Here is a 13,482-nt window from a genome sequence, read left to right as displayed (position 1 = left end):
AAGGACAGGGAAGGAAGCTGGCCGTGCCCTTTCAAAAGAACCATTCCGGCATTTGCCTGGAGCGATTTAGGGAAATCACGGAAAACCTAAATCAGGATGGCCAGACGCGGGTTTGAACCGTCGTCCTCCCAGCTTTTCCAAATCGAAGAAAAAACCGGTAAGGTGTTGCTTACGAAGGAAAGCTTGTTGAATTGCAGCTTCGAGCAGGGTCAGTATTATTGAGAGTGGAGCGATACCTCCTGAACCTGCTCTGGGAGTGACTAAGTAGGGACATGGTATCCAGAAACCACTCTAGGTGCCGATTGACCATACGCTCCAGTGTCTTTCCTACGCAGCTTGTCAGGCTAAAACTACGATAACTACCAGGGTCTGTCCAATCCTTTCCTGGTTTTAAAATTGGGATTAAAATAGGTTCCTTCCACGAGCTGGGAAAGTCGGCAGTTATCCAAATTTTATTGAAGAGCTGAAGGAGGACTTTCTTTGACCGTTGATCCAACTGTTTAGCAACATGCTGTAGGTTATCAGTTAGTGTCCAGGGGTCGAATCACAAGCAACTGACAATGCAGAATCCAGCTCCCACAGAGAGAAAGGCTTGTTGTACTCTTTCATGTTGGTGGAACGGAAATCAAGATCAGCTTTCTCTTGTGCCTCCCAATAATGACAGAAGGTGGGATCGTGGCTGGAATCAGCCCTAAGGGATTTATATGATTCATCCATTGTCTGAGCTATATCCCTTGCTGATGTTACAAGAGACCCCTGTATTTGTACAGCTGCTATTGGCGGTCGAGAGTTGTGCCTTGAGATCCTCCTAATGGCTTCCCATACTTTACATGCGGGTGTGGACCTATTGGTGGAGATCAGGAACTCTGCTTACTCTCCCAAATTATTCTCCTTGCCTTTGCACACGCCATTCGAAAGTTTGCAAGATTCTCATCTGTAGGGCATCGATTGAATCTGCACATTGCTGCCCTCCTGTGCCTGATTGCAAAACAACACTCATCATTCCAAGGGACAGGTCGCTTCCCAGGCGTTTCCACAGAGTTTGGAAAGGATGCATCAGCGGCATAGTGAATCACAGCTGTAATGTGATCCACCGAGTCCTGGATGCTGTCACACTGCTTGAAAGCAGCTAACTGCCTGTAAAGCATCCAGTTCCCCGTTTTGAACAACCATCTCCGTGGCGTTCTTTCAGGATCTGCTCAATCAGACAGATGGATCCAGATAGGTCAATGATCGCTACCGTGAAGGTCATTGTCCACTGCCCATTGGGCAGTGTTCCTAAGAGCAGGTGAGCAGCAGAAGAGAGGTCTATGGTGGTAGAAAAACCTGTAGCTGTGCTAAAATGTGTAGCTTGACCCATGTTCAAAAGCATGAGATCTGTTGTGTGCAGTAGATCCTCAAGTGCCCGACCCTTTGGGCAAGTCATGTGAGAACCCCATAGTGCACTGTGTGCATTAAAGTACTCCAAAAGGAGGAACAGGTGGGGGGGGGGGGGGAGGTCATCTAGAAGATAAGTGAGGACCCCACAGTCAAGAGGCTCATGAGATAGTAGGTACAAAGAGCACACAGTGAAGTCAACATAGGCCACTATCCAAACAGCAACAGCTTGTAGTGTTGTTGTCAAGGGAATAGGTGAGGTGCGAAAAATGTCCTTTATGAACACAGCAACCCCACCTTTTGCCCTATCACCAGTAAGGTCGTCTTTTCTGTCAAAGCGATAGCCTCCTAGTACAAGTCTCTTGAAGGCAAAGGCAAAAGGGTCTGTCCTGTACAAGGAGTCTCAATTCCTCCAGATGAGTCCTGTATCCATTGATATTTCATTGGAGTATGGTAGCCATTTCTTCAATGTGGTCTGGATTTACCCCTGTCTTTGTGGTGAGGTGATGAGTCGCTTGTAGAGCGACGTGGAGTGATGGGGCTGACTGGGTCAGGTGATGAGGCATCAAAGTCCATGATGTCCTCATCATCAGTCAGGTGTGCCATAATGACATCTGATGGTGCCCGAGTCGGCTTTCGACTTGAATGTTGAGTTCCTTTCCCCGCTCTCTTTCCCAGCAAGGACGAGGGGGAAGTAGGGCAGTGAGAGCAACCTTTCTTTGAAGAAAGTTGGCGTTGAGAGGCACTCTGTTTTTGGGTTGTTGGTTGGTTGGTTGGAGAAGAGACCAAACTACTGGGTCATCAGTCGCTCCGACCTTAGATTAACTAAAACCAATAAAATCCCACATTAAAAAGGGAACTACAAAATCCATGATAAACTATTGACAGGGAAAGAAGGAAAAAGACAGAAGAAGATGTGAGGAAAAGAAAGTGACTAATGACAGGGGCGTGAAGAAAGAAGCACAGGAGACAAGAGAGTTGCTCAAGACATAACAGACCCCATAAGGAAAGGAGTGAACCACCAAGCCTAGTTGAAGCCAATCTAGTCAGGGGGGAGCAAAAGGTTCTGCCATCCCCTCCACTCACCAATAAGGTGGAAGGTCCCTCCCTTAAATAAAGCGATAAAAACCACCACCACGAATAAAACGTAAAACAAGATCCATCGCTGAGGCATTGTCAGCCAACACCAAGGGTAGCGAGTATGGAAAGCTAAAAGTCTGTCGCAGGGTGGCTGAGTTGGGGCAGTCCAATAAGATGTGAGCCACAGTCAACACTGATCTGCAACAACAGAGAGGGGAGTCCTCACGACGGAGGAGATAACCGTGAGTCAACCAAGTACGGCCAATGTGGAGCCGGCAAAGGACGACACAGGCCTTATGAGAAGCCCAGGAGGAGGACCGCCACAGATTTGTAGTATCCTTAATTGAGTTAAGCTTGTTCGGCAAAGAAAGAGTGTGCCATTCTGCATCCCCAATGCCCAAAACCTGACGATGAAATACCGAGCGAAGGTCTATTTCTGGAATGCCAATAGCAAGAGATGGCCTGGTAGTAGCTAACTTAGGCAGTTGATGGGCAAGTTCATTGCTAGGAATCCCAACACGTCAAGGGGTGCAAATTAAAACAGAGCATCCACGTTAAGCAAGGAGAGAAAGGGAGTCCTGGATAGCGATGACCAACAGGTGGCGAGGGAAGCACTGGCCGACAGTGTGCAAACCACTCAGAGTCACTACAGATAGTGAAGGACAGTCCTGAGCAGGAGCGGATATGGTCCAATGTGCACAAGATGGCTAGCCGAGAGACGCACCAAGAAGGGGTAAGGGCATGAGCAGAGAAGAGAGGCGGTAAAGGGAATTGCTGGAGTTCAGAAAAGAGCGACCGAATGTGGACAGCCATGGTTAGCCCACATCGTGGCCACCGCTGCGGCAGGGTGATCTCCGTGTCTGTATAAAGGAGACCAAAACTAGGGTGCTCTGGGGTGCAGCGAATGCGGAGCGCCTAAGATATCAGTTGTTGTTGGCGCAAAACTCGCAGTGGTGGATTCCCTGCCTCTGCGAGAAGGCCAAGTACGGGGCTAGTCCGGAAGGCACCAGTCGCAAGTTGGAGCCCACAGTGGTGGATGGGGTATAGGATCTGCTGCATCTAAGGCGACGCAGAACCATAGACAGGACTTCCATAGCCTAAACGAGACTGGACCAATGCTTGACACAATCACAGGAGAACAGAGTGGTCTGCACCCCAGGCAGTATTGCACAGACATCTAAGAACATTGATACGAGACCAGCACGTCCTCTTCAGCTAGCGAAGATGAGGGAGCCATGTCAACCGGGCATCAAAGACCAGACCCAAGAAGCAATGGGTGTCCACTACGTCAAGGGGCTGGCCATGAGGAACAGTTCTGGATGGGGATGGACTGTACAGCGACAGCAGAAATGCACAACACATGTCTTGGCCGCCGAAAACTGATAGCCATGGGAGAGACCCCATGAGTGTGCCCGGCAGATTGCCCCCTGTAGACGGCATTCTGTAGCACCCATCGCGGAGGAACTGAGGTAGGTACAAAAATCGTCACCATACAAAGAGGGGAACACTGTCAGCCCAACAGCTGTCACCAGATCATTAACAGCTATTAGAAAGAGAGGGATGCTCAGCACGGAACCCAGCAGAACCCCATTTTCTTGCCGATGGGGAGTGCTGTAGGAGCAGCCAACTTGGACCCAAAAAGAGCAAGAAGAAAGGAAATTACGGATCAAAATGGGCAGAGCGCCATGAAGGCCCCATTCGTGAAGGGTGGTGAGAATGTGGTGGCACCAGGTGGTGTCATAGGCTTTATGCACATCAAAGAAGACTGCAAGGAGGTGTTGACGATGGGCAAAAGCCGACCAGATAGCAGACTCCAGGTGCACCAAGTTATCCACCGTAGAGTGGCAACAGCGAAAACCACTTTGAGTCGATGACAAAAGGTCGTGGGATTCAAGGATCCAAAACAGCTGCCGACTCACCATGCGTTCAAGAGGCTTGCTGAGGGTGTTAGTAAGGCTAATTGGACAGTAGCTATCCCACTGAAGAGGCAGCTTCCCTGGTTTCAACACCAGAACAACAATGCTTTCCTGCCACTGGGTAGGAAAGACTCCCTGACTCCACAGATGGTTGAAGAGGTTCAGTATACGATGGTGGCCGGCCACCGATAAGTGTTGGAGCATTTGGTTATGTATCCGATCCGATCCAGGAGCCATGTCAGGACAAAGGGCTAGGGCACTGGCAAATTCCCACTCGCTGAATATGGCTCTGAGCAGCGAGAAACAAAAGACAAAGGCAGTCCTTCTGAACGCTCTTTCAGGAGAAGGAATGTGGGCTGATACTGAGCCGATGTCAAAGCGAAATTTTCTGCTACAAAATCCGGATTGGTAAGGACAAAACCATGCATATAAATTCCTGCAGCCCCGGTGGCAGGATGGTGGCCAAAAATTCACCTGAGTTTCGCACAGACTTATGAAGAGGGGGTGTGTGGTCCTAAGGCAGCTAGCTATATATTGTTCCCAGCAAATTCGTTTTTGAAATTTGATTAAATAGCAGGCCGGGGCACGGAGTTGTTTAAAGACCAGAAGAAGAGTAGTAGAAGGGTGCTGCATGAAGTGTTGAGGAGCACAGCGGCGGTCTTTTATGGCTGCAGCAATTTCCAGAGTCCACCAAGGGACCATCTTCCGGCGTGGAGAACCTGAGGAAGAAGGGATTGCTGAAACAGCTACTGAAAGGGTGGCAGCAGTCAAAGCCTGAGTAGATTCATCAACACTGTCATGTGGGAATATAGGGGGGATGGGAGCAGAGGAGAAGGCATACCAATCAGCCTTAGATATGGCCCACCTGGGAGGGTGACAGAGCGAGAGACACTGAAGCAATGTTAAAACAATTGGATAATGGTCGCTGTCACATAAGCCATCATAGACTCCCCACTGAATGGAAGGGAGAAGGCCAAGACTGCTGACGGAGAGGAGAATGGTAGAGAAAGTGCCATGTGCTACACTAAAGTGTGTGGGAGTGCCTGTGTTTAGTAAACAGAGGTCAAGCCCTGCCAGAACAGCTTCAACTGTCCTGCCCAGGGCAGTAGTCGTATGACTACCCCAAAGAGGATTGTGGGCATTAAAGTCCCCTAATAGCAGGAAGAGCGAAGGGAGTTGTTGAAGAAGGGTGGTGAGGGCATGGGATGTAGGTGGCCTATCAGGTGGGAGGTACAGATTACAGATTGTGATTGGAACGGCCAGATGGACCCTGACAGCAATGGCTTCCAGAGCGGAATGGAGGGGAACCCATTTACTAACAATGTCCTTGCGGACCAAGGTGCAAACACCACCAGAAGCCAGTAAAGGGCCAATTCGGTTCCGACAAAGCGTGGTGCAGGGGAGTAAGAATTGACAAAATGGGTCTCCTGGAGTGCATTACAAGCAGCGGAGTAGAAGGAAAGAAGGAGTTTGCAACTCTGGAAAGTGACACAAATACCCATTACAATACCATTGGAGGATTCTCAAGCCGGAGTCCAAAGGGGAAGCGAGGGGACCGGAGTCGGTCACGCTGCCGAGTCACCATCCGTCACCGATAAGGATGGGGTAATATCCATATAGGTGGGGTCAGACTGTAGGTTCATTGACTGGACGAGGGGAAGGCTGCACCTCAGGGGGTACCGGAGGGGCTTCGCCCTTGTTCTTACGTTTCTGCTTCTTCTCTTGGGAAGGAAGAGAAGGGCGGGCATGGAATTACACCGGGCAATGTTGGCGCCCACCGGCTGTAGATCGCGCTGCTGATGTGGAGCCGTAAATCGCCTTTCAGGGGGATGCCGGGAAGAGGAGTCCCGAGGGGGAGCTCCAGTACCGGCGGCCGCCAAAGGAGGGGACCACTTCTCCGGCAGGGAAGGGGGAGCAGCACCCAAAGGGGTGGGTATGGGTACTGATGGGGAGGGGGAGTGGGAGAGGGAGGAGGAGGCTGAATGCATGGGGCGAATGGGGTGGGGCTGGGAAGAAGAGGGGGTAGGAGGGGGAATGGACGTAATGGAAGCGAAAGTAGAAGACACAGACACGGGATGGAGTTGGTCATACTTTTGTTGAGCCACAGTGTAGGTGAGCCTATCTAAGGTTTTGTACTCTTGAATCCTCCTTTCTTTCACAAACACCGGGCATACAGTCAAGTGTGGAGAATGCTGTCCATGGCAATTTACACATACTAGTGGGGGAGCCTAGGCACTCCCCTCATGGAAGGGGCACCCACAGTTACCGCAGAGGGAATCAGTGGTAAGACGTGTGTCCAAACCATAAGCATTTAAAGCATCTAATCGGTGGTGGAATATAAGGGTTTACATCACACTGATACACCATTACCTTGACCTTCTCTGGGAGGACATCCCCCTCGAAGGCCAGGATAAAAGTGCCTGTAGTGGTGCGATTGTTTGGAGGGCCTTGTTGCACACGGCGGATAAAACGAACCCCTCGCTGCTCGAGGTTAGCACGGAGCTCCTTGTCAGATTGGAGAAGATGATCTCGGTGGAAAATAATGCCCTGTACCGAGTTCAAAGATTGGTGGGGCGTGACAGAGACTGGGACGTCACCGAGACGGGCACAAGCACACAGGGCGTCAGATTGGGCAGCAGAAGAAGTCTTTATGAGCAAAGCACCGGATTGCATTTTACTCATCGATTCCACTTTGCCATACTTATCTTCAATCGTCTCCGAGAAAAAACAAAGGCTTGGTCATGGCAAAACTTTCGCCATCCGTCCTGGTACATACCAGGTACCGAGGGAAAGGTTTCAACCCAAGCCAGCGAGCTTGACTCTCCTCCCAGGGGGTGGCCAGGGAGGGGAAGGCCGAAGGATCAGAAGGAGGAGTATCACGTCTGCTACCACTCTTAGAGACGGCCACAGAATGACCAGGATGGTGAAGCTTTTGTCGCTTCATGCGCAAGGCGTCCGCCCTAGTACCACCAACTCCAATTAGGGGCTCGCCCCTTGGGTGCCGTCCAGCCATAGCAAGGGCCATCTGGCACAGCAGCCGAGAGTTCTGGTGCCCCAAAGTGATGAGCATCAACTTCTGGGCATACACGAGGCGTTAACAGCTCAGGTACTAGCAGTGTGATCCCTGTGGTTTCAGGGAGCTCAGCCAAGTGGGTACTTAACAGCCCCCCCTTACGGACTGGCTACCGTGCTGGTGACCTAGCAGGAGGGGGGCCAGGGTGCAAAGGGAAAGGGAAGGGGAGGGAGAGGAACCTTCACTGTGGAAGCTAGGTAGGGAGTTCATCCCCCAATGGCTCACACTGAACGAAAAATTTTGGGAATGGAGGTCAAACCCCAAGGGGACCAAAAACACTGAAAAGGAGATGGAAACAGCAACCTAAACAATAGCACAAACCAAAACAAAGCCAGGAGGATAGCAAAGTCAACATAAAGAAGTCCACCAAGAGAGAAAAAGAGGGGGCAGGAACAAAGGAGTAAGGATAGGGAGGGAGTGGAACAGAGATGGGAATGCAGCCTGGGAAGGAAAGGAGACTGCAATAGCATGGGGGCCCGTGCGTGCCATACACGTACTCACGAGAGGACTATGGGCCCTTCTGGGGGGGGGGGGGGGGGGGGGGGGGGGGGGGGTTGGGTTGTCTTTGGGCTGCGGAAGCATTACTGGTTTCTTCCAACGTAGCTGCCTGGATCACTATGTCTTTCACGCAGCTTTGGCACATGCAGTTGCATGTGCAGGTGTGAATAGTAGATAACAGTACAATGGATGTCATCCGAGTCAAAGCGTCGACCTTAATGACAGGTTTCTACACCAAGGAAGCATAATAAGTGGCAAAGACAGGGGGTTTCATTGCCTGATAGTCCATTTTGGCTTCTGCATAGGTGATCCGCTTGGTCACTTTGATTTCCTGAATTTTGTGTTCCTCTGCAAAAACAGGGCAAGCTCGGCTTCAGACTGGGTGGCTTCCAGAGCAGTTAATGCAGCCTGCTGGAGACAGACAGTCAGTCCCAGCTTCATGGGCTGCCTTTCCACACTTCCCACGAGTCGCTTCGCCTCTGCAACTTAGCGTTGTATGTCCAGAATGCTGGCATTTGAAGCATCGCATAGGATTAGGTACATAGGGCCAAATTCTAAGTCTGAGGAAACCTGCCGTGATGTGTTCAGGTAGCGTTGGAGAATTCAAGGTCACAATGAAAGTGGCAGTCTTCTCAGTCTCCCCACTGGTCTTGCATGTCCTCTGTTCCACATCTATGAGCCCCTGTGGTGCCCATTCCTGTTTCAGTTCAGCAATGGTTATGTCCATAATGTCACAGCAGGTTACCACACCTTTGCTGGAATTAAAGGAGTTATGCAACTCTTCAATGATGTCGTACTCACACAGTTTCCGTGACTTCATAAGAAGTTCCACCTGCTTTGCCCGATTAGTCTCGACAAGCAAGGAACCATTTCGAAACTGCTTAATAGACTTCAGGGTGTCAGCCAGCATTTCTAAGCCTTTGTGGATATAGAAGGGGGACACTTTTTCAAACATCCCCTCCTTCCTCTTGATCACTATGAAGACATTGTGATACATGACTCCTTGAGCCCTGTTACTAATTACACGTTGATTATCAGGAGGACTAGCCTCCCTTATTATTTTGGATGAATGGGTGTGAGAACTCCCAGGCGGTACACCCTTCCCGCTGGGGGGAGGAGGAGGAGGAGGAGGAGGAGGAGGAGGAGGAGGAGAAGAAGAAGAAGAAGAAGAAGAAGAAGATTTTGGGGGTTCCCTCTCGGTCCCACAAGTAGCTAGCAAAATAAGGGTCCACTCAGACAGAGCTCCGCGTGCCTGAGTAAGCCTTATACAACTGAGGTGCGATAGGTTCCCTAGAGATTGCCCTCTAATGACTGTTCCACCTCAACAGCCATGCATCTCTTCAGCACACAGTACACCTTGAGATTGAGGGTTTTTTTTTTTTTTTTAATAGAGGTTTATTCCATCCTTGCGATCCGGGCAGTTAAGCCAAGATCCCCATTCCCCGAGACACACAACATTCCACCGTCGCACTGCATGGTAGTCGCAGAAGCAAACCCAGAGCTTACAGTGACATGGGACGGGCGGTGCTTACCAGTCCCCAGCTCAGGAACCCCAGGGTCGCCAAGCTGAGCCCCTGGGGGCACAAGTTTTGCAATCAAATGTAAAGAATATAACTTATTTTATAAATGGAAATACTTCATTATTACCGGCTTCTACATGACCGCACAATGAAGTTAAGAAGGTGTACAGCGTTTTTACACTTTAATTCACAATATATATGATGGAAAAGTAAAACGAAAAAGTGATTAAGTATGAATCAAGAGCAGGTGTCCCCCCTCAACAAAAAGACTTGTAAGCAGTTTTTTTTTTATCAGCTCACCTGAATAGTTTCTATTTGTATTGGCAGCAAATCCATCTGAACAATGATAAACAGTCAGTGTCAACTGCCGGTGAAAAATGCAAAACTCCCATTTTGCATGTCTCTCTGCACAAAAGACGGCTATTGCCGTGTGGTTGCCTTCCCTTTATTTTACATATTATTCCATCAACGAATTTCTAGTGTTACTGAGGGTTTCTTTTATTTGTGCCTCACTCTTGTGTACAAAAAGAGATTCACATTCATTTTGATGCTATGTACATTCGGTCATCCCTTCAGCAAACAAGTGTTTATCATCATCTAAACATTACGAACAAATACAGTATGTGGAAACTGTACCTATATCAGCTATCCATTCCTGTTTTTACTTACCCGTAATAATTTCAGTGCCTCTTCGCAGACTTGCATTCCTCTTGATTCGAATACTTCCACACATCCCAAATACTGAAATACACAGAATACAAAAGCATTAGGTCTCTGTCTATTGCTTGGGTACTAAAGAAAATAGAAAAACAGAAAGTATGTAACAAAAATACGAATATGGTATACTACTGTAAAAAACACAAACTACCGTAGAATGTCGAACATTTGTCATTTGCAAATGACATCTGAACTTTTAGCTTGTGTGAAAGGCCTCAGAACTCTGCTTATCTGGCCAACACAGCAATATTGGGAATTTCTTAATCTGTAGTTAGTGAAATAATTTTACTATCAGTAATAAGAAGTGAAATAACACACAGTTTAGACCAGTCATCATCTACACAACTACTGTTTAACGCTGAATGAAGCCGACAGTCGAAATGTACATTAATATTTGCAGTAGTTTGTAATTCATGTATTTCCCCACTTGCTATAAATATGAGCTGGTAAAAGAATCTGCTACGGCTACTCTAGTTTTATTTGTGTTTTTTCAGAAAATACTATCCACCAGTTAATTCTCTTTCACTTGGGTGTACTCAGATCTTGTGTATTATGCAAATAAATTTCACAATTACAAAGTGCCAATAAAGGGTAGAAAAACTGCACAAGGCTGAAGCAAGCAGTTTTATTAGTATCATAATCAGTAGTAAAAATGCTCCTTCATTAGCAATTTTAAGTGTGTACAGAAAAAACATCAGTAAATATTAAAGAGTAGGTGCAGTAAATTGCTTTTCCTTCTTGTCTTTATTGGAATTGGAAAAATACATTAATTACAAGCTAATGGAAACACAAATGTACATATGGACTGTTAGTTTCATTTACCAATCAATAAACACTTCCAAATATTAGATGTAATAACAATCACAAAAATTGAAAAATCCACATTTATTATTGCAGATTGCAACAATTATTAGAACATCGTCTATTGTCAGCCTCTGAGGGGTGTTTGATAGTTACAAGTTGTTGTCAGCATTTCAGTGTAATGAATGAAGGAAAATTAAGGTATAACATCACAGTAATGAGAAGGTCGTACACGGCAGTGCACATGCTTGAATTGGGGAAGGAAACTATTTGTGCCCTTTTCAAAGGAATGATTTTGGCCTTATGGAAACTGATTATGCTAAATGTGGATAGGATTTTATACTTAACACAAAGGTTCATGTGAATCAATATTCACCATTGTAAATAGATTTTTTATGCTACTGATTCACCCCCGTTTTAGAAACAAGGATGACCTATAAATATTACAACTTGAACTTAAGAATAAATGTTTTACTTCAAACATGAAAATATCAAGACATAATACCAAACAATTACTTTTTAAAGCAAAATCAAATTGGAAGAAATACTGTTTTCAATATGGAACTTTAGTCCAGATAAAACAGTTTAATTGCGTTATTTATCTTACCACTATGATGATAATACACAAAAGAATGTGGACGACAATTATATTTGGAAAAAGCAACAAGTGCAGTAACAACTAACACGAAAAGAAACACAAATAAAATTTTACAAGATGGTCATACTACCGACACTGCTGTGTGGGAGTGAGTTACATTGCAGTAATGACATTTTTAAGAGCTAAAAAGAGAATACCAGGACAATGGGGGGAAAAAAAAACCTTCAGATTTTTTGTGTACAATTTACAAATAAACAGAACACCTGCAGAGGATGGATCAGAAAGAATGCTAATATGTTCTCCGCGCGCGCGCGCGCGCACACACACACACACACACACACACACACACACACACACACACACAGACAGACCAAGTCAAATTCAGCCATACTGGGTATGCCAAGTGTGCTTCGTGACTCTGGGTACAGTACTGAAATTAATTCCCAACAGATCCACCAAATGGCACCCGGATTGTCCCAGCATCTTTTTTATTGTCTCCGTCAGAATCCTAAGGCTGGTTTGATACAGGTTTCTGTTCCTGTCACTTGTCAGCAGTCAACTTCATTTCCACATAACTACGCTGCAGCACCCCATGCCACCAGCAATCTACTGTAAACACCCATACTTATGTCTACCTCTGTGATTCTGCTCTTCCATCACATCCTCTACTACAGTTTACAGTCAGAGCTCACATTCTCATATGTACACAAACACTCTATGCCTCCAATTTATTCTGTTGTTTACTTGGCATTTTTTTCTCATTAGTTTGTTCCCAAACACATTCATTCCTTAATCAATCTCTTTGACCTTTCACGGTGTTCCTCATTACACACATTTCACAATCAGACAGAGCTATGCTCCAAACATAACATTTTATGAATCTTTTCTGTTCTCACAGTCCACTCCATTTTAAAAAAAAAAGTTATATAAAAAAGAAAAAAAAAACACCAGAGAAAACACTAGTCACCCCCAGTCAAAATCTTTAGCCTTAATGATGGTGATTAGATTCCACAGAGCTACCAGACTGTGGAGATGCTGAGTGGTACATTTCACCTGCTGTTCCAAGTAGTCACAGTCCTGATTTACAGTACAATTTAGCAGGATAGCCAAGGTGTGCCTAAGTTGTGTGTGTGTGTGTGTGTGTGTGTGTGTGTGTGTGTGTGTGTGTGTGTTTTAACCTGAATAGTGGTCCCCTAGTCGTGTACTCGAAATGTCCAACACATCACAGAATCACCTCCAGTCTCAACTACAAACTCCACACACTGCCTAATTGGGCCATTTATGAACCTGACGCCTTACATCATTTGAAAACAGGCAAAAACTGACTTAAATGATTAATGGAAAATCTCATATAAGATGTGAAACAAATACTAACAGAGAGATAGAGGGCTGGCCAGTACTTACCTCAGCTCAGTACAGCCGATAGATACACATAAAACAGAACTGAAAATTTACATTCCTAGCTTTCGGAACTTTGTTCCTTCATCAGGGAGGAGAGAGGGGAAAAAAGGGAAGAAGGGAAAGTGGATTCAGTTACTCACAACCCAGGTTATGAAGCAACAGGGAAAGGTAAACAGGGAGGGTAGCAAGGATGGAGGCATGGTTGTCAGAGGGAAGCCAAAGATATTCTACTGTAAGCACTGTGCCAGCTTCAAACCAAAGAGGATGCATACAGAAGTAAAGAGGTATATAGTATAAAGATAAACACAACTATGTAGGATGAAAAGATGCGTGAATGGCTAAAGAGGAAAGGGAAAGAGGAGAAGACTGAAGAGTGAATGGGAATGAGGTTGTTTAACGTAGGTTCAGTCCAGGGGGATGGCGGGATGAAAGGATGTGTTGGAGTGCAAGTTCCCATCTCCGCAGTTCAGAGGGACTGGTGTTGGGTGGGAGAAGCCAAAT

General features: G+C 46.7%; 1 protein-coding gene across 1 annotated transcript in view; it reads right to left on the bottom strand.

The window, feature by feature from the left end:
• The window catches only part of LOC124802599 (protein numb), a 235,952-nt gene that overhangs the window by 112,412 nt on the left and 110,058 nt on the right, over positions 1 to 13,482 (bottom strand). Inside the window, exon 4 of the mRNA XM_047263479.1 lies at positions 10,134 to 10,205. Within this exon, the coding sequence (XP_047119435.1) occupies positions 10,134 to 10,205 (72 nt within the window). The remainder of the gene's footprint in view (positions 1 to 10,133; positions 10,206 to 13,482) is intronic.

The sequence above is a fragment of the Schistocerca piceifrons genome, chromosome 6 (assembly GCF_021461385.2).
Source record: "Schistocerca piceifrons isolate TAMUIC-IGC-003096 chromosome 6, iqSchPice1.1, whole genome shotgun sequence".
NCBI lineage: Eukaryota > Metazoa > Arthropoda > Insecta > Orthoptera > Acrididae > Schistocerca > Schistocerca piceifrons.
The sequence above is the reverse complement of the archived record's forward strand: the minus strand, read 5'-3'. Positions and strand labels throughout refer to the sequence as shown.